The sequence below is a fragment of the Mastigoproctus giganteus genome, chromosome 13 (assembly GCF_048544385.1).
Source record: "Mastigoproctus giganteus isolate SK-2022 chromosome 13, ASM4854438v1, whole genome shotgun sequence".
In the NCBI taxonomy this organism is placed as follows: Eukaryota; Metazoa; Arthropoda; class Arachnida; order Uropygi; family Thelyphonidae; genus Mastigoproctus; species Mastigoproctus giganteus.
In genome coordinates, this window is record NC_143587.1 from 60,247,957 (window position 1) to 60,274,786 (window position 26,830).

A 26,830-nucleotide genomic window follows, 5' to 3' on the forward strand; every position below is an offset into this window, starting at 1 on the left:
CTTGTACATCATTGACAAAACCCCATGAGTTGTCCTGGCAGCCTGTCTACACTGCGCAGAGAATTTCATATCTGACTGCATAATTACTCCCAGCTCTTTTTCATTTTCCACTACCTTGAGTGTTGGTATGTTACTCTGGGGTTACTGCTATCCACATTCAGTACTTTGCAGTTGTCAATCATTTGGAGAGGTCTTGATTCAATCCCATTATAGAATCATTACAGTTGTGACTGAAGATCTGTTCAATTAGGAGGGTGGTTAGATGACCTCAAGTGAAGGGTAAGGTTTCCTTCCATAATTTATTCCAGGTTTTTTGGCCCCTGCAATTTGTGGGGCTGAAACACCTGTATCCTATCCCAAGGACAAGAGTGAGTCACTGTCTTCCAAGCAAGTTTCTATTAATGATTACCTAGCGTCCAGATTTAATATTTCTTCTAAGTGCAAGATTAACTGATGTAACATGCACTGCTGGCAAGGAAGCAGGGAAAGAGAATCTGTGCTCCTTCCACATGAACAATACTTCATAAATACAAATCCAATAATATTTACTTACCAGCATTGGAAGGTTCATTTGAATCTGCATGATTCAAACAGCGAGTGACGATACCATGGGAATGTTCTGGACTGGAAAATACTGCTGTTGCCCTAATTATGCTACCCAGTGGAGGAGATCTCACAACTGAAAAGTTAATTGGACAGGACACACCTTTTCGTGCATATAACTTATCCTTCACTGGTGAGTACTGTTAAAAAAAAAAATAATAAAAAATAAAAAAAATTTACTAATAATAAACACAGTGGGCATTTGTGTGTGTGTGTGTGTGTGTGTGTGAGAGAGAGAGAGAGAGAGAGAGAGAGAGAGAGAGAGAGAGAGAATGCAAGCAGGCTTAGATTAATGCCTGGACTAAAGGACTACACAAAACATTTATCAATTTGTATTAATCTATCACATATGATAAGCAATATTGCCTTGTTGCCTATCACATATGATAAACAATAAAAAATTAAAAGATCTGCAAGAAAAAAGATACTGTATATTCCAGTATATAAGTTAATTCCTATTTTTGGCCTTCAAAGTTCATGTTTAATCACATATTTACCATATAAGCCAATCCCTTTTTACAACCACTTTTCGCATCTCATTTAGTAGTGTTTTTCAGTAGAACCTAGATTAAAAGCAACCATCCTTTTTTTTTAATTCAATTATTTCTGTGCTTTCTTTTAAATTTTTACATTGACATCTTATTAACTATATAATATTGGTGTAGATACACCACAGTTTACCCATAAATTTGAACTACATATGTAGTGTAAACAATGACTTTACACTACATACGTAGTTCAAATCTATGGGTAAACTATGGTGTATTTACACCGATATCATATAGTTAATTACCTAAACCCATAAGAAATTATGCCTTGCGCATTTAGTCTTCTAATCTATTGACATCTTATTAAACATTTCCTTCACAACAAACTGTAAGGGAAGCAGTAAGTGTATATAGTACTCCATTAGTAGAAAGTCACGAAACCAAACACAACAGGTAAAGGTAACAGTGACACAGTTCTTATTGATGCTGTGTGTGTGTACACATTGCCTCAAAATGGAAGTGCATTGTGTTATAAGAAACTGACAGTCTCCAAACTTAACTGTTTAAAACCAGTGACTATTTTCAGAAACAAAAATGATGCCAAAAATAAGTTTCCAGCAGGGATTTTGTTCATGTTCACAAGAAAGGTTTGAAGGACAAAAGCGTTGACCTTAAATTTTTAGACAATTTTTGGTAGACTTATATACTGGAATATAAAGTATATATCTCATTGGGTACATACACATTTAAGGTCTAGTTTTGTACCTAACATATAAGTTGACTGATAGTTTTTATAGGTTTTGGATCTTCAAAAGTTGCCTTATACACAAGTATATGAAGTAGTGTCTTCAGGAAATGGTTGAATTAACTGATATTTTTTCATCTCTTTTAGTCTCACCACTCCATTCTAAATTAGATTTAAAAAAAATAAAAGTCTGCATGCTGTATTACTTATACACATAAATTGCAATACTTGTTGATTTTACACTATATTTACCTAACCTATAAATGCATGAAGATGATCTTCCAAATAAACAGTTTTCATACCTATGCACTTAATTGCCCAAATGCCACTTTTTCTGATGGCACCTGAATTATATGTTGCACATTCATCTTGTTTGTTCCAATTATTCACTCTACAGTTCCTTCCATTTTAAAGGTGATATTTGTGCATCTGTCCATTTTGATATTCCTTGTCAAAGACTTCTGGATCTGGAATCTCTTTCTGCTTGACTCAAACCCATTCTGTGAAATTCATTTGTTGTTTCTATTATTCTCCCAACTCTACAAACCACAAATAACTTTTAGACTTTTTAATCCATTAAATCTGTGCTTTCCTAACAGTGAAGTAATTTTACTTGATTTTGGTGTTTGAAATTCCAACTAGTAGAGAAGCCCAAGCTTTTATTTGTAATTTTGGTAATCCAATGGCATTTACCTCTAGGAATAAACATTAATAATCTCCACACACCCAATACTAATGTTTTCCCTCACCAACAGTCCTTCAAAATATGTTATTAATGTTAGTTGTCTTTTAAATAGTTCATATCACAATTTATCAATGGCTTCTTCTCCAACCAAGCTTCCCTACCATCCCATTCTCAGCTTCATATCATTTGGAATTACAAGGTGCAGCTAAAATGAAACGAGAATCGTTGCTTACATGCATTACTACTGCACACATCAACAACATTTGCATCATGCTGTAGCTTGTTTTTTCCTGTATAGATTAGTTTTTGTTTCATTGCAATCAGTGTTTTAACCCTTCAGCAGACAAATGAGTGTTTGTAATTTGGAGCAAAGAACTCTTATTAACTTTTGGATTCAGCAATAGCAGGAGATGAATCCTGGGTCTTTCAGTATGATCCACAAACTAAGTATCAAAGCATACAGTGACAAATCCCTTCTTATCTCTATTTAAAGAAAGCAAGAATGTCTTGACTGAAGATCGTGTTCATGCCTGTTGTTTTCTCTGATTGTCATGGTGTTGTTCATCATGAATTTGTCCCACCAAATTGACTGTTAATCAGACATTCTTCATTGAGATTTTAGGAAAAATTTGTGAAAATTTTCGAAAGATGACCAATTTATGGCTGCTGGAAAAATGGTTTTTTCATTCATGACATTTCTCTGTCGCAGCGAGAGAGTTTTTAACAACAAACAAGATTACAACATTTCAGCACCCACCTTATTTCCCAAAAATTAAAATCCACCTCAAAGGAAAACTTAGCAGGCATTCAGAAGAATGCAATGCAGCAATTAAAGGTGGTATCTTCAGAGGATTCCACTATTGTTTTAGATCCTGTAAATCAGGAATGGAATGCTGAATAGGTGTGTTTGGAGAGTACTTTGAAGTGAAAAGACACCGAAATTTTTGTTAAAAAATAATACATGATTTAAAAAATATTTCTCTTTTCTTTTTATCCCATTTTGCACACTTGAACAAGTATGCAAAATGGGATAATCTGCATGATTTTTATTCCTTTTCCCCCTGGTTGTATAATTGTTTTAAGACTTCTGATCCTAATACAAAATTAACAAATATTTGTTCAGATTGTGTCAGTGAAATTATTCATTTAGGAAACAAATCCCTTATTCCATCTTAGACTCATCCCTGATCTAAACCATGGTATTCCAATAAATATGTTAAAGCTGTTAAGATAAGAATATCACAATTGGTTAAATCCAACTCCCCAGCTTAATTTTTTGCCTACATTAAAGTTTATAGCAGTTTTAAACAAATTATTAATCTGATAGTGGCAGAAGAGGGTGTAACAGACCCACCCAAAATATCTCTATCATTAACTGTCAGGTTGAAATTAGTGGTTCTTCTGTCTGCTTGCTAAATATACAGGAAGTTTTACCTGAGTAGTTTTGGAAGTGATATGTGCTATTTATGCAGTTATTTAAGTGAAATGCCCTGATAGTTGAGGCACTACTGTTTTTATGCTGGCTGTTTGGCCTTCCACCTTGTACTACTGCTATTTTTGGTTTCAGTGTGATGTAAACAAATGTTTCTCACTGGATGGCTGCCATTTTGGATTGGCAAAACACGGTAATATGTGCACGTGCTTATTTTCACGCTATTAACAGTATTATAAACTAAAACATTGGAAGTGACTGATAGTTTTGTGCTTATGATGTTTTTCCCCCAACATCTTAAGTTTTGTTATTTGAAAATAACATTTAAAATTTTTCACTAAAAAATTTAAGACGTTGGTGGGTCCTGTCAGCCTCCACACCACCTTGTCTGTTACATTAGGTGGCACTGCTACCACTGGATTAATTAATCCAAACTTGATTTTGAAATGACTGAGCATGCAAAACGTTTTCTATGAAATGATTTGTAGGGTCAGTGGCTCAATTTTCAGTTGAGCTACTGACCCTACAAATCCCAGATAGTTTTCCCTGAATTTAAAAAGCTAGGTTTTTTTCTTTTGTAGTCTAACTTTTCTTCTAAACAGCTACCAACTCTATATTCCAAATCCATATGGAATTGATGCTCCAACACTTCTGAAACTACCACTCTCTCTAAAAGAAGAAACGTCAGGTTAATTAATGATTCCTCCTTATAAAGTAACTCCACTTCCTTTCATTTATACTTAGTCTCTGTAGCATGACTGAATTAGCATCATAATTCCACCTCTGTCTTCCAAACAAATCAACATCCATTCATAGTGAATAGGCATTGACTCAGTAAACTAACTTTTCCCCCTTCTCATTTACCCCTTCTACTTCTGCAACCCTCCACATATGCTTTTCCCAAAAATACAGTACTATAGGTTCTAATGTCTTTTGTGCACACACACTTTGGGTTCAAAAAGAACATTAAACACAAAAGCCCAGAGGACCCAATTACATACCAAATTAGAATTGCTGAGGAAAACTGTATAAGGATGTAATGCTTTAAGAATCATTGCAATCAATTTTACCTGATGTGAAAGTCAAAAAAGACGTTTCAGTTGGGCTACACAAATTTAACTTCATAGAGGCAATATGAAAAAAATAATATTATGAAACAACAGAGATTACCTTTATTTTAGATATAGGAAGCTTCTTTTCCAACCAACTCTGGATATGGTCGGGGGGGGATTATTCTCTACATTCCTTGTAGGGAATGTAGAGAATAATCCCTCCCCCCATATCCATTAAACTTTTTTAGACCCCTAAATTTAACTCTAATGTCAAGCTACTGGACCGAAGAAAATAATCGGTCCATATTTATTAAGCGGTTTAGACCTTCAAAATTTAATTTTATGTCAATACACGTAATGGTTTCCTCGCTACCAGAGGTATGGTGTTTGAAGACAGAAGTCTTGAGCGCTCAAGGCTGAGACCGAGGCATCTGAACACTACGGTTCTGACAGTGAGGAAATGTCCCACATGTTTTGTAAAATTGATATCGCCTTCCCAAAGAATTATTAGCACGTTGGACCAGCAGAGTTGGTTGGAAAAGAAGCTTCCTATATCTAAAATAAAGGTAATCCCTGTTGTTTCATAATATAATAGAATATAAGAATTATCTAGTACTTAATGGCTTTCTATTATCAGAAAAAAATAATGGATAGCTGAAAAATCAGCATGGGTATGGCTTCAAAAATGAAAGTCATCAGAACTTTTTAGGAAACAAGAAAGATGCCATTTATTAAGCAATCACTAAAAGAACACTCAAATTTCTAAAATTATGATGCAAGACAAGATAGAACTTACCTGTTACACTCCCGTTTTCCCAAAAATCTGAGTGCCATTAGCAAAAAGAAAAAGTAAGTGATTCCAACACCATAAAGGAGATGGAAAGAATACACTGGGAGAGTAGAATGTAACACGATGGCAGATTACTGCTGGTGTTGAAAAGGCAATACATCTGGTGTAGTGCATAGAAGAATCTGCGAAACATTTATTCAAGAACAAAAGATCTACAATTTTTCCCACGAAATCTCACGAATCAGTATTTGTATTCACTTTGTGAAAATTTTCTACAAGGTTTATTATAAAAAGTATACAAACTGTTAACTAGATAAATAAAAATTTACAATATAAGGAAAGCAAGTTGGCTATTCTGATTTCAAAATTGTCATCCATTTTTTTTTTCTGTATGACATAAGGATTTTTTACTAATTGGGAAAAGGAAACATTCTCAAGCAAAATTATGTTGTTTAAATTTTTCTCAAATTTTATGAATAATTTATCTAAAGGGGGGAAAAAAAGAAAAAGAGAGAAAAATGCTAAAATATGTATTAAAAAAAAAACATACAGTCCAACAAGTAGCTTTAGTTGGCTTCTCTTGACAGTCAAAGAATGTGTTAAAGCCATAATCACCCTGGAAATTTGTGCTGAAAGAGAGAAAAGTTCAAAGAATATTACTATTAATATTCAAAAGATCACTACAAATTTAGTAATCATCAAGAGTAACTGAAATAACAAATCATTTCTTTTTGTTTCTTGAGAAAAAACAAAATCCAAGCACTGAATTAAAAATATTTATGATTTGATAAAAGCTAACAAAGACATAAATTAGTATTATTAGTGAAAAATGATTGTAAAAAAGATTGTAAAGCATCGCCAAAAAAAATCTACACACTTCACCCATATATACCATCCCAATCCAGGAATTTGTCTTGTTCTTCATTGAATTTATTCAAGCCATTCCACAAAACAGATGGAAGTTTGTTCCAACAATCAACCACCTACTGGCTGAAGGAAAACTTCTGCACATCTATCTTGCAAGCATCCTTCCTTAATTTGAATTTATGACTCCTGATATGTATAGTCTCGGCAACAGGAAGAATGCCATCTACATTTACCTTACTCAATCCATTCAAGGCCTTAAACACCTCTATCAGACCTCCCTACAAGTGCCTAGTTTCTAGATGCTGCAATTTGAAGAACTGAAGCCTTTCTTGGTAAGAGCACACTTTTGTTCCCTTCACCAATCTGGTTGCCCTTCTCTTCACCCATTCCAGTAGATCTACATCCTTCCTAAAGTGAGGCCTCCAGACCTACATGCAGTACCAAAGATGCAGTCTAACCATAGCCCAAATAAAGGGATAACTCCTTATCTTTGCTAATGAAGTTTCTGTATATTATTGACAAAACCCCATGAGCTGTCCTGTTAGCCTGACTGTACTGATCAGAGAACTCCATATCTGACTGCACAATTACAGCAGGTCTTTTTCATTTACCACTACCCTGAGTGTAGTACCATACAATTGGTATGTTAACCTTGGATTACTGCTACCCATTTAACATTGGCAAATGCAGTATCTTGCATTTGTCAATGTTAAACTTCCACTGTCATTACTCAGCCTATCAAACTAATTTTCTTAGATTTTGTTGCAGTAGCTCACCCTGATTATTGTCATTAACCACGCTGTAAACGTTTGTATCATCTACAAACTTAGACATTAAGCCTGATGCATCTTCATCAATAGCATTAATAAATATTGAAAACAACAATTACTGTCATTAACTACCCTGACAAATACTATCATTAACCACTCTGCCAACCTTTGTATCATCTAAACACTTAGATATTAAGCCTGATATACCTTTATCAATATCATAAATAAATATTGAAAACAACAATGGGCCTAGCACTGAACCCTGGGGGACTCTACAAATAACATTACGCCATGAATGGTAGTGCCTACTGATAACCACCCTGTCTTCTCCAACTCAACCATCCTTCTACCCATAGCATTAACTTGCCCTTAATGCTTCACTGCTCCAGTTTGTGCAGCAGTCTTTTATGTACCACAGTATCAAAGCCTTCCTGAACTCTAAAGTATATGATATCAAATTATTTTTGCATTCGTTCATTTGTTGGAGTTGATTGCAGGGTATAACAAACTTTTTTTGAGAAATGAAATTAAACTGATGGCAAGTTAAAAAAAATCAATTTAATAATAAATGGGAGATAAAAGGATGCATAAATACCTAACAGTGTCTAAGATACAAAAACAAGAGAGGTATTCTGACTGCATGTTTGTTTAAAAAAGAAATGGAATAAAGATGTCGACTCACGATCCCTAATTAACCACAATGCATGACTAATCAATGGCCACAAGATCAACATTTTCTCATTTAATGTATCACAATACACAGAATGTCTAAATATCAAATATAAGCAAAGGGAAGTTAGACTGAGCCAACTCAGATTACATACCTTGCAGGAATGGAATTAGTTACACCTTGGGTATCAACTGGAAAATGGGCAACCTAAAATAGAAAAATCCATTATGTTTGATATATTTCATTTAGAACTATTTAACAGCCACACGATATCACTAAAAGCAGAAATTATTTGTTTCCAATTCATGTTATAAATAAAGCACTTGATCTCTTCTATATAAATTTCTAATATCTCTAAATAATCTCATTTATTATCAGAATCCAAAAACATGTTAGCATGCACACTGTCACTTTCATTTATGGCAGATATCTTGTATGAATACTTAAACATTATTTTAACTTATATTAACACAACCCAGGTGTGTAAAACTTGCATACCAATCAATTAATAATTAAATGTTTTCAGATAAAAAAACCATAATGTAAGGAAGGTACTCAGTTAGTTAATTTACCTAAGTTTGTCTACAACACACACACACACACACAAATTGTCCCCAACTATTTCACCACAAGGTTCCTTTTGCTTCAAAGGTGGTACTCGTGCATATGCCCACTCTAACATGCCATGTCAGAGACTTCCCAATTTGGAATCTCCTTTTTCTTGAAATCTCTCTACCCCATTCATCAGTTGTCTCTACTGTTCTAACAACTCCAATAATCACTTAGCACTTGTCTAATTTTCCTAACAGTTATAACAGTAACAATTTTCCTTGGTGATTTTAATGTTAACAACTGTAGTTGGCTTCAGTTTTCTAGTTGCATGAGATGCTGAGGCTTTTCCAATTAATAATAACCTCACAGAGCTTACTCATTTACCTACTAGAATACAGTCAGTCCTTGTATAACACGATAGTTGTGTTCCTAGAAACCCTCGTGCAATGCAAAATCATGCAATATAAACAACAGGCCCTATGGGAAAAATAGGGTTAGGTGCCGACCACCCAAGATTGAACACACATTTGTAACCAAAAAACATTACCAAACACAATAAATAATCGTAATAAAATACGTAATACGTAAGCATTTTAATTACTTAAGTATTTTAAGTAATACGTAAGTATTTTATTATGACTATTACGTAATAAAATATTGCCAATGCTTTTGCTTTATCGTAAGCAAACTTTTTTGTTTGATTTTCTATCCAAACAGATGACAGCCGTTCCATCTCTTCCAATTCTTTGTGTCTTAATCTAATGGATTTTAATTACACTTTGAGTTGTTCCTGCTATGAAAGTTGTTTTTATTTTCTCTGCATTCTTTGTAATTCTCGGCGTTGCCTCATTTAGGCCTGTAGCATGTGCAATATCACATGGTCTTTCATTTCGCTCAAAGCGTTTCACAATTTCATATTTTTTCTCTATCGACAGAAGCAGACTGGCCATAAGCCTTACTGGGGAAACCCCGGTGGGCCGGAGGCCGGTGTGATTTTGGCCATAAACGCTAGTATGTGATCACTACAAATTTTCCCCGTTAAGAATTTTTGACCCAGTCCGCCTCTGTTTATCGATATTGCTTTTGTTTTTCTCTGTGAATCTGCAGCGTCTTCACCAGGACGCTTCCTTTTCACGCCTTTTAAGTATTTTACTCATTTTTAGGAAATAAAGCACAATTACAAAACAAGGAGGCACTGCTTGATACACATAAACAAAGCTGCGCGCGTGTAGCAACTGAATAAACAACACCGTAAAGGCAGAGATACACTATTAACAACTCACATTTTACTAAAGCACATTTCTAGGGGTTACTATCATAAAACAATAAAAACAATTTCCAGTTGCGTTTGCGATTATACCGATAGCTGGAATTGTGTTGGTTTTTACGTTATTATGGTGAAATGTGTTTCCCCTTCACTGATATAAAAAACAAATACATTTTCAGAATCTTCTCTTCATTCCTATCGTGTTGCGTTCAGTCGGGGTGATTCTGCGTTCGACTGCCATTTCTTGTAAACACAAAGGCGAATTGTGCATAAGCGAATTCGGTTCGTGTTATATAAGATATCGTTCCCCTATTTATGAATCGTGTATGATTGAATTCGTGTAGTGTAAACACGTGTTATATGAGGACTGACTGTACTAGACAATCCTAACCACACTGAATACCCTCAATCTTTTTCCCACAAACAACCCATCCAAATACATTGTTAATGCTAATGATCCTCTAGCCACTTCAGATCACAACTTGGTGATGGTCTTCTCCAATGGAGCCTTTCTCAGAGCCACTTCAGCCTCATGTTGATTGGCACTACAGGAATGTGAAATGGGATGATCTACACGATTTCTATTGTTCTTTACCGTGGTTTTATTACTGTTTTAAATCTTCTGATCCCAACATTTTCTCAGATTATGTCAGTAAAACTATTCTTGTAAGAACAAAATCCTTCATTCTATATTTCCATGTAAACTCTCACCCTCATCTAAACCTTAGTTTTCCAATAAATGTGCTTGAAACAACTGTTCAAGGTAAGAATGTAGCAGATCACAATTGGTTTGCTTCGAAATCTCCAGCTTCATTTACTGCCTATATTAAAGTCACAACAACTGTAAAACAGTTATCAATCAGGCCAAACTTGATTTTGAACAAGGTAAGAGTAAAAAAACTTGCTTCTTGTCTAAATGGTAGTCAACCATTCTAGTCTCTTGAAAAAGATATTGACCACAACTTCTCTTCACTAATACCCCCATCTCTGTTAACACAGCCTGATGGTTTTATTGCACCATCAGCTAAAGCCAAAGCTGACTTACAAGCATCCTGTTTTTATTCCAAATCTTGTATCGATCCATCTCCCGTCATAGCAAATACACACCACTCAATATATCCAATGGTCTCAGAAGGATGTTAGAATTCCGAACAGTCTTGATGATGAGAGCTCCAGGTTGAGATGGCATTTCTCCACTTGTTCCCAAAACCTGGGCACAAGTTTCTATCCCATTTCACCTTTTTATACTTTTGTATTCCACCAGTGTTTTTAAATCTGATTGAAATTTACTTGTATCCAACCAGTTCCTAAAAAAGGGTAACAAATCTCGTTGGTCTAATTAGCATCCAATTGCACTTACTTCTACTTTTTCCACTTTGTCAACTATTTTTTTTTTGCATTTTTTTGCAAAGTAATGGAGAAATCCATCAACCACTAACTCTAAACTGGCTCAACACATTCCTTGACTAATGATTATCAATTATGGATTCTGTCATTGTAGATCAAATGGTAATACACTGAATGATGTTACTCATCTTTGGGCAAATTTTATGGAAAAATTTAGCGAAATGCAAGCAGTTGCTCATAAGACTTTTGATCTTGTATCGGGCATAAAGTTTTTCTAAACAAGCGCCCATCTTATGGCCTGCTGTTTTTTGCAACTGGATATCCAGTCTTCTCTCTAACCATTTACAGCTGATGATGCATCATCTGCAGTAAATGGCTAATCTGTAGTTAGGCAGCACTCTGTCTTCTAACTTCTTCACTAATGCTGGTGTTTTCCAATGTCTGGTCCTTTCTACCACCCATTTTCTTCTCGTATATCAATGACCTTCCACTGACTGGAAATCCAATCCATAGTTTTACTGATGCCAGCAAAATACATTCTACCATCCAGTTTGAGGACACTTGCCCTGCACAAACAGCCTGTACTTCTTCAGTATCCACCACTAATTCCTTAATTTTATTAATGAATTAGTGGTGGATCACATATCTATATTAGGTATTACTCTACCTTCCAATCTCTCTTGAAATATCACATCATAGCATATCATAAATATCGCTTCCTCCCCATAAAAAAAATAATAAAACTGAATACACTCTCACCCTTGGCATTACTTTTATTCTAAACCACTACTCACTCTGTACAATTCTCAAATCTGTCCTACCAGTGAATATTGTTCCCACATCAGGGGTAGTGCTCCGAACCTCTTTCTTTCTCTCAAGCTTCTTAACTCCATTTAAAAGACAGTCACATTATTTAAAGATAGCTCTTACAAAGTATCTCCACTCTTTTTCTCATAGATGTTCAAGCTTTTGTTGTATACCTTTTCTACAGGTACTTGCAAAGGTACTGTTTTTCTGAAATGGCATCTCTAATTCTTCCCCTCCTTTCCAAACTAGTCCAAACATATGCCATAATCAGTCAGAATAATTTCATTTGCCAACTCTCCAAACTAACAGAACTTTTATTCTTCATCATTTATCCCTTAAACTTCTGAAGCAGCCTTCTTTCACAGGTATTTACTAAAAATTACTATCTATAGAAATTCAAGTCTCATGTTAACAAGAATCTTTTGTCTTCGCTCAGCCTTCAACCCATAAACAGTTACTTAGTACTATAGATTCTAATACCTTTCATGTTTGAGAGTTTCATTAACAAAATAATTAAAAATTCACATTAGCATCAGTAGTAGTAAATGATGCAAGAAAGCAGCAAGGTTATACAGCATCAGCTAGGGAAGAAAGAGAGGAGGGTAGTGACACTTCCCATTTTGCCTATTCATTCCCTCCAATAGTTTGTCCAGTTCTTCCTTGAATTTATTTAAGCTATCAATTTCCACAACAACAGATGGAAGCTTGTTCCAACAATCAAATACCTGCTGGTTAAAGGCAAACTTCTGCACATCTATTCTGCAACCACCCTTCCTCAATTTGAATCTGTATATCTCTCATGTGTGTGTGGTTTGAGTAAGAGGAATTCCATCATCACTGAGCTTGCTCAATCCATTCAAAGCTTAAATACCTCAATCAGATCACCTTGCAGGTGTCTAGTCTCCAGATGCTGCAATTTGCAGAACTAAAGACTTTCTTGGTAAGAGCATTCCTTTGTTCCCCTCACCAACCTCATTGCCCATCTCTGCACTCTTCCAGCAGCTCTACATGCTTCCTAAAATGAGGCCTCCAGACCTGTATGCAGTACTCAAGACATAGCCTGGCCACTGCCTTATACAATGAGATAATCACCTCCTTATCTCTGCTAGCAAAATTCCTATATAGCATTTACAAAACCCCATGGGCTGTCCTGGCAACCTGTCTGCATTGCTCAGAGAACTTCATATCCGACTGCACAATTTCCCCAGGCCTATTTCATTTTTGACTACTCTGAGTGTAGTATCACACAGTTGGTATGTTATGGTGGGGTTACCACTACCCATACGCCTAACTTTTCTAGATCCTGTTGCAGTAGCATACCACCATTCCTGTCATTAACCACACTGCCAACCCAGGGGCTCAACATCTGGTGAGTATGGGCTTGGCACACCAATGGTCATGAGCTGGACATCATCATTCTTTTCTTTCTTGGTGATTCCCTTCTGATTCTTGTTCTCTCTCTCTCTCTCTCTCTCTCTCTCTCTCTCTCAGGGTAATTCAGAAATTTTTTTTTTAAGCTGGTACAGCATAATTCTTAGGCTTTCTTGTACCATATGCTAATAATAATAATAAAATAAAACAAAATACAAACCACTTTAAAATGTATAGTATAGCTAACCTGTGAATTCTGAAAATAAACTGATCATTCAACAGGGATTCAAAAAATACCACTAACTGTGATGGGTTATCAAAAAAATCTAAATATATGTATATGAGGTGTGATAAAAAAGGTTCAGGGACTAACTTTGTATTATGTAATTGTGGTTTTGTAGTGAGACTTTTCACAATATGTTTGATGACTCACCTAGAGACAGTTACACACGAATCATGTTTATCCAGTCAGTCTGAATTAGCACAAATCGAATGTCACCGAAGGTCCCCCCAGATATGTGCCAAAAAAAGTGTACATATAAGCATGAGTACAAGTGATGTGTTTGTTCATTGTCTGGTCCCCCCCCCCCACAACTTGACTGCAGTGGGGTAATCTACCCAGGAAAAGGGTCGGTGGTGTTCCACGGGCCCTAGGCTAAGAGGCTAGATGAAGAATATAATCCTACACTACATAAACCACACATCACTCACACTATCTGACCTTTACAGGGTACTGTATTCAACACAATAGAACTGATTGCAGAGTTGTGAGAAACGACTGGTGCCACTAGACCCTAAACACAAACTATGCCAGGATAATGATCATGTGTTGCTGACCCACACTGTTTTTTCCATCATTACTGGTGATGAATCAAGGGTGTATAGTTTATGACCTTGAGACAAAGGCCCAGTTTATATTTCTACCAGCATGATGCTGTTTTGTTAATACAAAACATTTCAACCAGCACGATGCTGTTCAGAGAAAATGGCCAGAAAAGTAGGCTTTGAGGATTTGGTGCTTGCATCATGACAATGCCCCTAAACAATTGGTGCTTTCCATCTGCCATACTCAGTGGATTTAGCTTCCTATTATTATTTTTTTTGTTTCCCACACTTAAAGCCTCCTTGAGTGGCAGATTGGCAAAAGTCTGAGAAAATTAATCAGGGTACAAAACCTGAAATAGCAATTCAAAAAGAAGTCTATCAGGAATTGCAGAGGTACCGAGGCATTTGAATTGGCACATACGGTGTCAAGGAGCTCCATCCAAATAGCCAACATGTTTCATAATTTTTCAAATGTTATTTCAGTCCCTGTACTTTTTGATCATGAATCATGTACTAAAAAAAGGATATTAAACATTAAAATATCAAATCATACCTCTATTGAAGAATTTAATATGTGCACATTTTCTACAGAACTGCCAAACTGCAAAAAACATAAATAATAATAATTGAATAAAATGAAAAGAAAATTAAACTTATGTTAAAAATGAAAAAGAATTAAATATTTAAAGATTCAAACAGTCCAATTTATTATAATTTATCATTAATAGATGATAAAAGATACAATTATTTGGACCTCTATTAGGTCTACATTAATGTATTTATAGCAAATGTCTTGCAAATTCATGCAGACAGTACTAGATATGAAGCACAAGCAAATTAGCCTTGTATTTAGTATTAATACTATATGGTACAAGGAAGCAAAAAATTTTACTCCATCTCCCTTTTAATAATTTGTTGAATTGTTTAAATTTATTTGAACTTTCCACCCTCTAGAACAGCATTCCCCAAACTTTTTTAGTCACGGAACACTTGTCATCTCACAACATATTCACAGAACACAAGTTTAGCGAGAGCCAAAGAACTGTTGCTAATATTTTATTACATGTGCCGCACTGTGCATCAAGAGCATCTTTATTTCCAACACATGTAAAGCCGAAATTCAAATAACTGTCATTATACTTTCATTTTGGTCTTTTATTAGTTGGTTCCTGTTTTTTTCACTTCAGATTTCTGGGGAACAAAACAGCGATTTTTCACCCTCACCTTGAAATGTGACAATATTGTGTTCATTTTCATCAACCACAGTTACACTACTAGAAGTACTTTGCTTCTCATTTTAAAGTTTCATTTTTACAACCACAAATCCATGGTCATTTATTTTAATAATAATATTTTGAAATACTAATAATTATCAAAAAAAAATTTATACAAGGAAGTGAGTTAGTTATGATATTGGTTCGCTTCCTCCTCTCCTTCAACCCGTTTATTCCAGGCTAAATCGCATACTTGCCATACTAGATCACCACATTGCTACTTTTTCATAGGTGTCATTACCTCTATGCATATTTCTCTATGCAAAGCCTGCCACAATAAAGTGTTCTGTGGTCTATGCCAGTATTAATAACAGGAAAAAAAAAAAAAAAAAAAAATGTTAAATATTATAATGATAAAAAAGTGGTGTACACTACAAATATGCAAAATTCATTTATTTTATTTTTTTAATTATTAATTACGATTTTTCGCGGAACACTTGTTCACATCTCACGGATCACAGTTTGAGAAATGCTGCTCTAGAACATTAAGCTGAGGTCGATGTCAACAAGCAATTATTCTCTGAGTATTCTGCACCTAACCTTTTTTTTAATTTAAATTTCTGCCACTAAATAAAAATATCATTGGCATTTAATTTACTCATGTTTTTTAAAAGACTTAAAAATCCCAATTAACTATTTGCACAAATGCATGGTTTCCAGAAGCTGCAATTTAAAGAACAAGACTTTCTTAGCAAGAAAATCCTTTTTTTTTTACACCTAACTTTCTTGCTCTGAGCATCATTTCCAATAGGTTTCTGCCTTTCTTAAAACAAAGTTTTGGGACTTTTGTGCAGTACCCAAGATGTGGTCTAATCACTGCATTGTACAATGGAAAAATCTATTTCTTTGAAATGATTGGTATTAGCAATGGCAGGTGATACAAGGAAGCAAGAGTATACACATCCTGGGGGGGGGGGGCTCATCTGTCCATTACCTCTAATAATTTGTCTAATTTTTCCTCAAATTTATTCACACTACCCACTTCAAATAATACCAGATAGAAGTTTGTTCGAACAATCAGCTACCCTCTGGGTGAAAGCAAATGTCTGTAAATCAATCCTGCAACTATCCTTCCTCAATTTTTTTGTCCACCCGTCTGTTATCCAAGCAAGTAAGGATGCTACCAGCAATTTTTCTTAGTTAGAGTACCATTTTGTTCCCCTCACTAATCTCACTGCTCTTCTCTGCATCCATTCTAACAGATCCATATCCTTTCTAAAATGTGGCCTCGAGACCTGTATGCAGTACAAAATGTAGCATAACCATTGTTTTATACAATGGGATAATCACCTCCTTGCTTCAGCTGGCAAAAATTTGTATATTACTGACAGAACCCAAAGGGCTGTGTCAGTAACCTATCTGCACTGCTCAAAGAACTTCATGTCAGACAGTAAAATTACCCCACGTCTATTTCAATCTCCACCATCTTGAATGTGGTGCCATCCAATTGGTTAGTCTAGAATTACTGGTGCCCACATATATTACCTTGCATATACAGTACCTTCTGCTCTTTGGCCACCTGCCTAATTATTCTAGGTCATATTGCAGTAGTATTCCTAGATTCCTGTCATTAATCACCCTTCCAACCTTTGTATCACATCTGCAGACTTAGACAATATGCTTGATATGCCTTCATACTGTCTATAGCAGTAATAACTTTCCCTTAATACCACATTGCTCCAATTTGTACAGCAGTTTTCATATGGAACTGTATTAAAGTCTTCACTGAAATCTATGTGACGTAAAAATTTATTATTTTTATTTTTTTTTGCATCCAGTTCTTTTGTTACTGTAATAGTATCTAATCAGACTGACCACATAAAATTTTCCCTTAACAAATCCATGCTGTGATTTCCGTATAACTCCATTCCTGTCAAGATAATCCTACAATAACCACTGACTCATGATTTTCCCTATAACAGAGGCAGAACCATTTCTCAGGGTCAAGTGAAACTGGTATGGCATGTGTCAGCAAGGGAAAAATTTTCATCAACCATCTGTTTTACTAACAGCAGTATCCAGTCAAAGGCTGGATACAGTTATAAAAGAATATCAAACATCACATAGCATTTTTATTGAAGTATGTGTATTTGTGGATGCAGAAAATTCCTACGGGCTACTGGTCAAGATTACCTATGTTCTGTTGTAAGCAAGTGTCTTCCAGTTTGGAAATTTTATTGCCTTCCTCCACTAGAACTGCATGAGACAGTGCAAGTATGTTTAAAAACATTCCTTACCAGCAGCGGTGCTACAGTGTATTTACAACATATTGTACCATCTTCATCATGAGTAATCCATGGTCATTGCTTGCCTTCATTGCAAATACTGGCGGCCTATAAAAATATGCACATCAATTACAGAGGTCAGGTGAAATGGATGGGTGGGGCTGCATCATTAACTTGCATATGGCAAAGTTCAAGGATGACAGCAACCGTACTTTAAAAGCATATACAGTACTGTGTTTTTGGATTTCAAAATGCACACAATGTAGTTTTCAGTTAACGTACTGTCTGGCAGACTGACATATCCAGTAGCACAAATGTGAACATCCATGACAGACGAATCCACATACCTTGGGACGTGTGCATATAGGGGGGGTGGTCATGCATGTGAAATTTGGCAACCGTGTACAATGTGTATAATATAAATTCATAAAGTATTTGTTTATGTAGAGGCATGTCTATATACTGGATATATTAACTTTCAATGAACTAAGAATTTATGTTAGCCAATTTGGCCAAATTAAAAATTATGGATATACACTGAGTGATCAGTGAATTATGACCACCTACCTAATACTGTGTTGGACCACCTTTTGCACAGATAACAGCTGCTATTTGCCTAGCCATTGACTCCACTAAATGAGTGAAGATGTCTGTAAGGATCTGAGCCATGTTGCCTGCAAGGCTTTAGTACTTTTATTTCCACTCGTGCAGAACTTCTGTTATTTCCACTCAGTTCATGCAATGGATTTGCATGAACTGAGTGGAAACCCCCACAACCAGCTCAGAGTTCAGGTACTTCATGACTCATTCTCTTTAACCTAGAACCAACAGAATATAACGAGATGAGGGCTCTGTGTCCACACATCTCACTTCCTGTTCCACAATGTCCCATAGGTTCAACTGGATTGAAGTCAGGCAAATTTGGAGGCCAAACAAGATGGGTGATATCTTCACTGTGTTCCCTGAACCACTCATGCACAGGGTGGCTCTGATGACATGGCATATTATCATCTTAAAAGATCCCATTCATATCTGGGAAAAAATGCAACATGGCAGGGTGCACATGGTCTCCTAAGAGCTGCTGGTAGACCTCACCAGTGAAAAAATGATCCATATGCACCAGAGGGTCCTAATTCATGCCAGCAAAACATGCCCCATATTAAGCAACTACCACCACCTGGATAGTGGGGCATCACGCCACACACAAAGGTATCCATCTACGTGTTGCACTGGATATTGACTCATCCAACAAGCACATTTGTTTCCAGTCCTCCAATGTCCAACCAGTGTGCTGCTGATACCACAAGCACTCGCTGTCAAAATTATCAGTGGTGAGGTGTTCCTTGGGTCGTCTGCTGCTGTTGAACCCCACATGCCTGAGTGTATGTGGTATATTGTCACTTGTGGCACCATTCTTACGTTCCCCACATTGTATTGCGATGTAAACTGTTGCACTGTAACCTGCTGCTGAGCCTGTGCTGCACCCTTCACTTACCATGAACACGTTGGCGGGAGGTGTTTGACCCATTTGATACCATTCTTTGTACACCTTAACCACAGTGGACCATGATTAACTGACAAGACATGCCGCTTGTGATATTGAAGTAGCTGATACACAAGCTCCCACAATCATGTCCTTTTGAAACTGTTATATCTGTACTAAGTCCCATAACTGCTACTTTATCACTTTGACTTGCACAACCAAATGAAAATTACCACTGCTCTAGCACAGGAAGCTGTTCAGCTTCGTATGCTGCAAGCTATGTGGCACAGTCTATTACGGATGAGGTTGGTCATAATTCAATGATCACTGAGTGTATTATCAATAATAAAAATCATTACAATTCAATATCCAAAAGAAATATTTTATCATCATAACAAAATTAATTAGTAAAATTTCTAATGCATTTGCACTTAACTTATACATAGTCTAGACTTTCTCGCAGTCTGAGGCATGAGTCCTAAATGCAGTATAGTCTTAATACATCATACACCATCAGGCATCTCTCATATTGTGGAGTTATACTTTACAACTGTTTTGCCATCACTGTATCACCAGGGTACCTGCCCACCCACTGAAGAAAGGCCAGATTAAACGTTCCTTTTCCAGAAAGTCGTCCGACGAGGTTGTGCCGTTTCAAGGTTTTCAAGGTCTTTCCAGATATCGTAAGTTCTAATATTAAGTTTTCTTTGCTGGCCCTGTGAAAGTTCCCAGGGCGGGATTAGTGCCCGCGGGCACGCCTATTGTTTTTTTTTTTTTTTTTAAATGAGTTTTTACATATGTGAGAGAACCTTGGAATTCACTCTGGATGCAGAGTACGAACCAAGACAAGTGATTGAGGGTTTAGCGAAATGCGTAAACCTATCCAGATTGCAGGGGTTTACCCTCCTGCCCTTGAGGAAATACCAGGTAGTCTGTAAAGACTGTGACAAGAGATACGTTGCTTAGGGGCTTCCCATTTGAAAACCAAGTGATACACCCTCACTTGGTGGGTAGCATAAGGAAATATATCACAATAGGGCGGTATCCAGTCGAAATGCCGAACATATTTAAAAACCTCATTAGAAGCCTATGGCAAAGTCTCGAAAATAGAAATGCATGCGTGGGAAGGCTTTCCAGAGTTGTATACGGGGAAAGTTACGGTGCAAATGGAAATGAGAAAGCCGGTTCCAAACATTATCTATGTTATGGAGAATCTACTACTTCTGAACTATAGAGGGGTAGAAAAGAAATGCTTGAAATGCGGCAGCTTGGATCATCTAGGCGCGAATTGCACGAAAGGGCGTTGCTATAATTGCAAAGAAATGGGACACATTAGCAGTGACTGCCCCAAAGCATGCAATAAATGTGGAGAGACGAGCCACAAAGCGGGCAGCTGCCCCGTTAGATCATATGCAGAGGCCATCAGAGGAGGGGAAGAAAAAGGCTGTGAAGAGAATCTGAATAAGGGAAACATGGTCATTTTAAGGCCACAGGGAGCCATAAAAAAATTATCATCAGCAGAACCAGTGAATTTAATCACAGAAATAGAGGGGAAGGGGGTTACACATATCAGACAAGATACCCCCATATTAATGGAAACAGAGAAAATAACAAGAGGTCAGAAGAGGGGGGAAAACATAAACGAAGAAAGTCTAGGGGAGGAAGGAAAAAGAAAGAGACAAATTGCAGAAAAGGGAAAGGATATAATACAAGACTTGAATGAGTTAAGTTCAGGCGATTCTGAAACAGAAGAGGCATTAGGCGTGGGAAGCGACAAACTACTGGGGGTGGAGCATTTAACGAAACATGTGCCAGCAGGAGCGGAAACATTAACTGTTAAATTAGCAGAATGGGAGCAGTGGCTAGGGAAGCCTAGAATAGTGTTAGAGCACAATCAGGAAGGCAAAGTAGGTAACATTCAATTCATGTGGAGAGACATATTTTGGAAATTTGGTGGGACAGACGCTACTGGGAATAGTTCAGCAGCTAAGCAATTCCCGAATTTCATGGTTACTAGGACATGAGCAAGAGTTAGGCAGAACCTTGTATGCTTTAAGCATATCTCTGACACAATAGATAAAATTTCTAAGATAAAGCGAATTATATATACATGGTAATCATTGGTATTTGGAATATACGGGGCTTTGCTCAAGGGCAGGCTCAACATCATACATGGAGAAGCATGCTATTACTAGGTGTAAAGATTTTATTCATTCAAGAGAGCCACTTTTTTAACAGTGTCCAAGTGCGAAATTTCCAGAACAGATACAAATGTCTAAGTTTCTGGAGTTTCGGCTCAAGGAATGCCAAGGGGGTAGGCATCACAGTCTTGCCACCAATTATAGGAAAATTCTACAATCTCCAAAGGGACATAGAAGGGAGAATAATTTGCATTGACTGGAAACTAGGGTTGCACACAATAAGACTAGTGAATGTATATGCACCAAACACCGCTCCAGGACGGAAGCGGATATTCAATAGCCTACATCTTTTTATGTTGGGGGCCTGATTTATCATACTAGGAGGAGACTGGAATTGCATGTTAGACCCAGTAAAAGACAAGACAGGTACGGGAGATCCAACAACAGGCACAGGGGGCTCCTTGGAGCTAAATAGTCTGTGCTTAAAACACGACCTGATAGATATATGGAGGAAGAAATATCCCACAAGTCATGGAGCCACCTGGTGTAGGGGAACATTAGGGACTCACACTGACAGGTTCTATGTCCCAAGTAAGATAGCAGACAAAATAAATCGGGTAAGGCACATTAACATTTCGGGACCTCGTGCAATAACAGATCACAAATTAGTTATAATGGACTTTCCATTAAGCTTAACTGTAGAGCAGGGGAAGGGCACCTGGAGGTTAAAACCGGTGCTCTTGCAAGGTGACCCGCAGGATATTAAAAGACTAACACAACTTTTGAGAAATCCCAATCACTGGACAGAAGGGAGCTGGGCACACTACAAAAATGCAATAAAAACAGCCTTCAAAAATTAACAAGGGAAAAGTACCTGGAAAGCAGGAGAGAGCTAAGGCATCTCTATGAAGTTCGGAGACTCCTAAAGTCTTCTCAGGATGATGTGGGAGAAAGGGAAATACAAAAAGAAATCTTGTCGCTATTAGAGAGGCAGGCAGAAAATGAAGCTATCCAGATGCGCATATGTTATAGAAAAGCAGATAATTCATCTGCCTTCTTCTACAAGCAATTTAACAGATCACACAGAGACAGCAGTTTAATCCATCAAATACAGGAAGGCCCACACCAATATCAGAATACCAGTGACATTGTTAAGTGTTTTGCAAATTTTTATAAGCAAAAGTTCACAGCATTTAGAGGACCAGCTTTACTAGAAAGCTGGGAAATACCGAGGTTTTTGGCAATTCATAGACAAAGACAGGATCAACCTATCCTGCTAAGTGAACTATCATTAGCATTGAAAGAAATGAAAGGCTTTCATTTCTTTCAATGAAAGAAATGAAAAGAAATAACACTAGCGGTAAAACACCAGGTCCAGATGGGCTAACAGTGGAGTTTTATAAAAAGTACTGGAAGGAAATTGGGCCAGTTTTGGCCGCTATCTTATCAAGATTTTTCTCGGAAGGGGTAGTACCAGAAGAATTTATAGAAACCCAAACCATATTTCTTAAAAAACAGGGTAAAAACGGGGAAAGAAGTGGGTGAGTGGAAGCCAGTATCACTGCTTAATACAGATTATAAGCTGTATGCCAAAGTACTAAACGTCTGACTCAAACAGCACTTGGGGCACATTATAGGTCCCAATCAAACATATGCAATCCCAACAAGATCTATGATGGCAAATCTTTCATTTCTAAAAGATTTGCAAGCATACTGCAATCAGAAACAATATGGCATAGTGGTGGTGGTACTTGATTTGGCAAAGGCCTTCGATAAACTCTCCCATGAGTACCTAAGGAATTTGATACATACAGTCCAAATGGGGTCTTTGTTTAGAACAGCTATCATAAGTCTGTACAAAGGGGCACAAACTACTCTCTTGATTAACGGCTATAGCTCAGAGAAAATAAAACAGAAACGGGGGGAGTTAGACAGGGATGTCCACTAAGCCCTGCACTATTTTCATTGGCACTGGAACCCATACTGAGGCAATTAACCATTTTTAAAAACATCAGGGGGGTTCATCTTTCTGGTCCGCACTCAGATTGCAAATACGTAGCACATGCGGATGACGTGATCCTAACACTAGCGGATAGCAGTTCCTTACAAAGAGCGCTGGATACTTTCAGTCATTTTAGCCTATTAAGTGGTCTGTGTCTAAACAAAAGCAAGACCAAATGCCAACAGTGGGGAATTGAGGCTCCAGTACAATTGCCACCAGGCCTCAGTCTCGACAGCACCTATAACCATCCTGGGGGTATCTTTTGCAAAATGTCCGGTAGCATCCGGAGTGGAATCTGGGGATGCTATCTTTCTCCGGAAGAGTGTGCATTATGTGGACAATTCTGGTACCGATCATGATGAACATTGTGCCATTTATGTCATTCAATTACTGCACACATAGAAAGTTAACCCGAAGACTATTTAAGTTTTTCTGGAACAGTAGACAACATGAAGTAATGCAGCAGAGGCTACACAGCAGGAAGTGTGAGGGGGGCTATAAAGTACCATGATTAAAGTGGTTGAGGTGGGCATATGTGCTAAAACACACTCAGACTGCCCTATGGGGAGCCCATGTAGAGGCTGCCTTAGTAAAGTATAATATGGGGAGGTTCACTGAATTGCTAGGAAAGGAACATACTGGTCCAACAGTAGAGATAATAACACCTTTTTACAAATTAGTAATCAAGCATTTACAAGAATTATCTGCAGGGGGCTTATACATGGGAAATAAGCTCAAGATTTCAGAAATTTATTGCAAGTTATCCGATATAAATGTACCGGCGCCACGAAGCTGGCTGAGACGGGACACGACTCAGATGTTGAGTAACCTACATCACCACATAGGTTACAAGTCACGAAGAGACCTGGCATGGAAAATAATACACGGACACCTGCCAGTGGAGAAAAATAAAGCCAAATTCCGGGGGCATATGGATGTTGAGTGTCTATATTGTAAGGCGTGTGAAACAGTGGAACATGCATTTTTCTCTTGTCTGGTTACTCAGCGCATCTGGATTAGTGTGCAAAAAACAATGAGAATACCGTGCTTGACTAGGGAACAAGTACTATTTCTACAGTTTCCAGCCCCGATTTCCAGAGCAACGAGCATCCTGATATACCTCCTAAATGAAGGTAAATATCAAGCTTGGAAAATCAGGAAAAGAAAAGAAGAAGGCTCTGCAGCGGAGGTGTCAAAATGCGCCCTTCGAATGATGCATGCTGCAATAAGATTCTTGGTACTAGAGTTACTGCAACTCGAAAGGCAAAGATTTTTACAGTTATGGTGCTTCCCCACATGTCGACTAATAGATAATAACATATATGTGCAGCTTAGATGGTAATTATTAGTCTAGGCTAGGGGTGTTACATACCAACCAGATTAGCTTAGTTATCAGGGGATAGGGACCAAGTCAGCTGCAGGCATTTGGTCTCTCTCCTGTATGTACGGCGGCTAAGCTTTGAAAGCTGCGGGTGGTAAAAGGAGTGTGTACGAGGGGGATGACCCTAGAACCCATGTAGGGCAAGCCTACTCCACGCGGCCGCCAACTTGGTGGTCACACGGACTGGGCCTTCCTCGGAGTGTGTCAGTGGACGAGTGAGCAGCCCAATTGGGTTGAGTCATATAGAGATGAGCGAATAAGGGCGCTGTCCCTTTTCGGGTTTTTTTTTTTTAAGCCATACAGGCCACTAGATAGTCCCAAAGCAGGACCAATAAAGGGTCCCTGAAGGGTTAATTCCATAGAAATATCCGGAAACTGGAAAGCACGTCTGGTCTAACCAGTACGCCTATCTACCCACTGATGAAGGCTAAAGAGCCAGAAACAGCACCATAGGAAGATCTTAATCATCTTTGCAGGACTCTGACTGGATAACAACAGTCCCCAACAGGGGGACACATTGCCCAGCCGGGGCATGGAGCTCTGAGTTCGTACGAATTATAACTAATTATCCCTTTCATTCTTCTACGTCATCTTTTCCTCTCCCTCTCTTACTATCACTTTCCTACCTCTTTTTTTTCTTTGATCAGTCTTATAGGGATATTGAGGATAGCTGATATCTTTATCCAAATACCATATTTCAAAACTGTGCCATCTGGGTGGTGGTATCCACTGAGAATAAGTAACATTAGTCCACTCCTTTAGGTGAAGCGTTACTTATTCGAAGTAGTGCAATATCATGGCAACTCATTGTGAAGGTATTCACAATATGAGATAACTTAAAACGATGCCGCTTTTGCAAATATTTTGCTAATTTAGAATTGGCTGTATATTAATGATGCATTTGCACTTAACTTGCACATAGTCTAAAATTTCTAATTAATGTCCTGTCTACATAGCCAGGCAGTCAATGTGATTACTAAATACTCTGTACCCATTTAGTTAATCACCTCACCTGAAACGTGCCAGGAATATTCCATTTGTGTGGTAGGAAGAGTGGAATCATAGTCTTATGTGTTACTATATGCATACACAAGTTTGGTTTGATTTTTTTTAGGAGCATTAGCAACTAAGGCCATATTGCTCTAGGGATATGCGGTGGTCATTCCCTGAACATGAACCCAAACTGCCGATCAATTTTCTCCCTCGGACAGAATTATTAACAGCACAAGAGATATGCAGAATTCCTGTTGTTTCCACCCTGTTCCATGCAAATCCATTGCATGGAACTCCCCCCCCCCCCAACCAGCTCAGAGTTCAAGTACATCGTGACCCATTCGATTTAACTTAAAGAACTAAGAACTAAAAGCCTAAAACTCAAAGAACTTAACATAACTCTTACTCTGTTATCCCAAAGATACTTTTCATAAGATACATGAGGATCTTCAGCAATTGTAAGTACTTTAATATTTTTTACTTATTTCTTTGCTAAACTTTTCATGGTAAATCCTAAGATAATTTTATAAGTTTATTATGACAAGCTGGCTGTAGTCCTAGGATAATATAGTGGCCACAAATTTGTACATTGCAAGAAGGCTCCACAAAGTGCACAGTCAAGTGTCAGCTATTGCGTTGGTAAAAAAGCTGAAATGAAGTTGTACAAAATTCTTCTGACCTTGGTCACTATAGTATAAATGGAAATTTATTTTATTGTTTATTTCCATTATTTTTTCACTCTTAGATTACTTTCCATAGTTTACGTTGTGGAACATTGTGTGTGTGGGGGGGGGGGATAATATGTAGTTTCGTTACTTTCTGGAGTCAACAAATTTATAAATGCTCCTTCGTATGCAAGTTTTTTTTTTTTCCATATAATTTTTATAAATCGTCATTTCATGAGCAGTGGCGAATGAACAGCACACAGTTTTGAAAACATATCAACTTACGAGAAAAACGCAGATATATTTGCAGGTTACGGAAATCACACCTCTACGTCGAAATAACTGAACGTGCCACCATTTACTTAACCGGCAATTTCCCTCATATAAATTACGGT

At 37.3% G+C, this 26,830-nt stretch overlaps 1 protein-coding gene across 7 annotated transcripts in view; it reads right to left on the bottom strand.

Annotated features, from left to right (window-relative positions):
* Nucleotides 1–26,830, bottom strand: part of LOC150076093 (tumor protein 63-like) — a 157,046-nt gene that overhangs the window by 45,633 nt on the left and 84,583 nt on the right. For 6 of the 7 annotated variants that reach the window (XM_090388076.1, XM_090388078.1, XM_090388077.1 and 3 more), the window contains 4 exons: nucleotides 14,825–14,872; nucleotides 8,257–8,309; nucleotides 6,346–6,424; nucleotides 554–743 (listed from right to left, as the gene is read on the bottom strand). In XM_090388076.1, the coding sequence (XP_090244202.1) occupies nucleotides 554–743; nucleotides 6,346–6,424; nucleotides 8,257–8,309; nucleotides 14,825–14,872 (370 nt within the window). The remainder of the gene's footprint in view (nucleotides 1–553; nucleotides 744–6,345; nucleotides 6,425–8,256; nucleotides 8,310–14,824; nucleotides 14,873–26,830) is intronic. The other variant, XM_090388079.1, reaches the window with a different exon arrangement.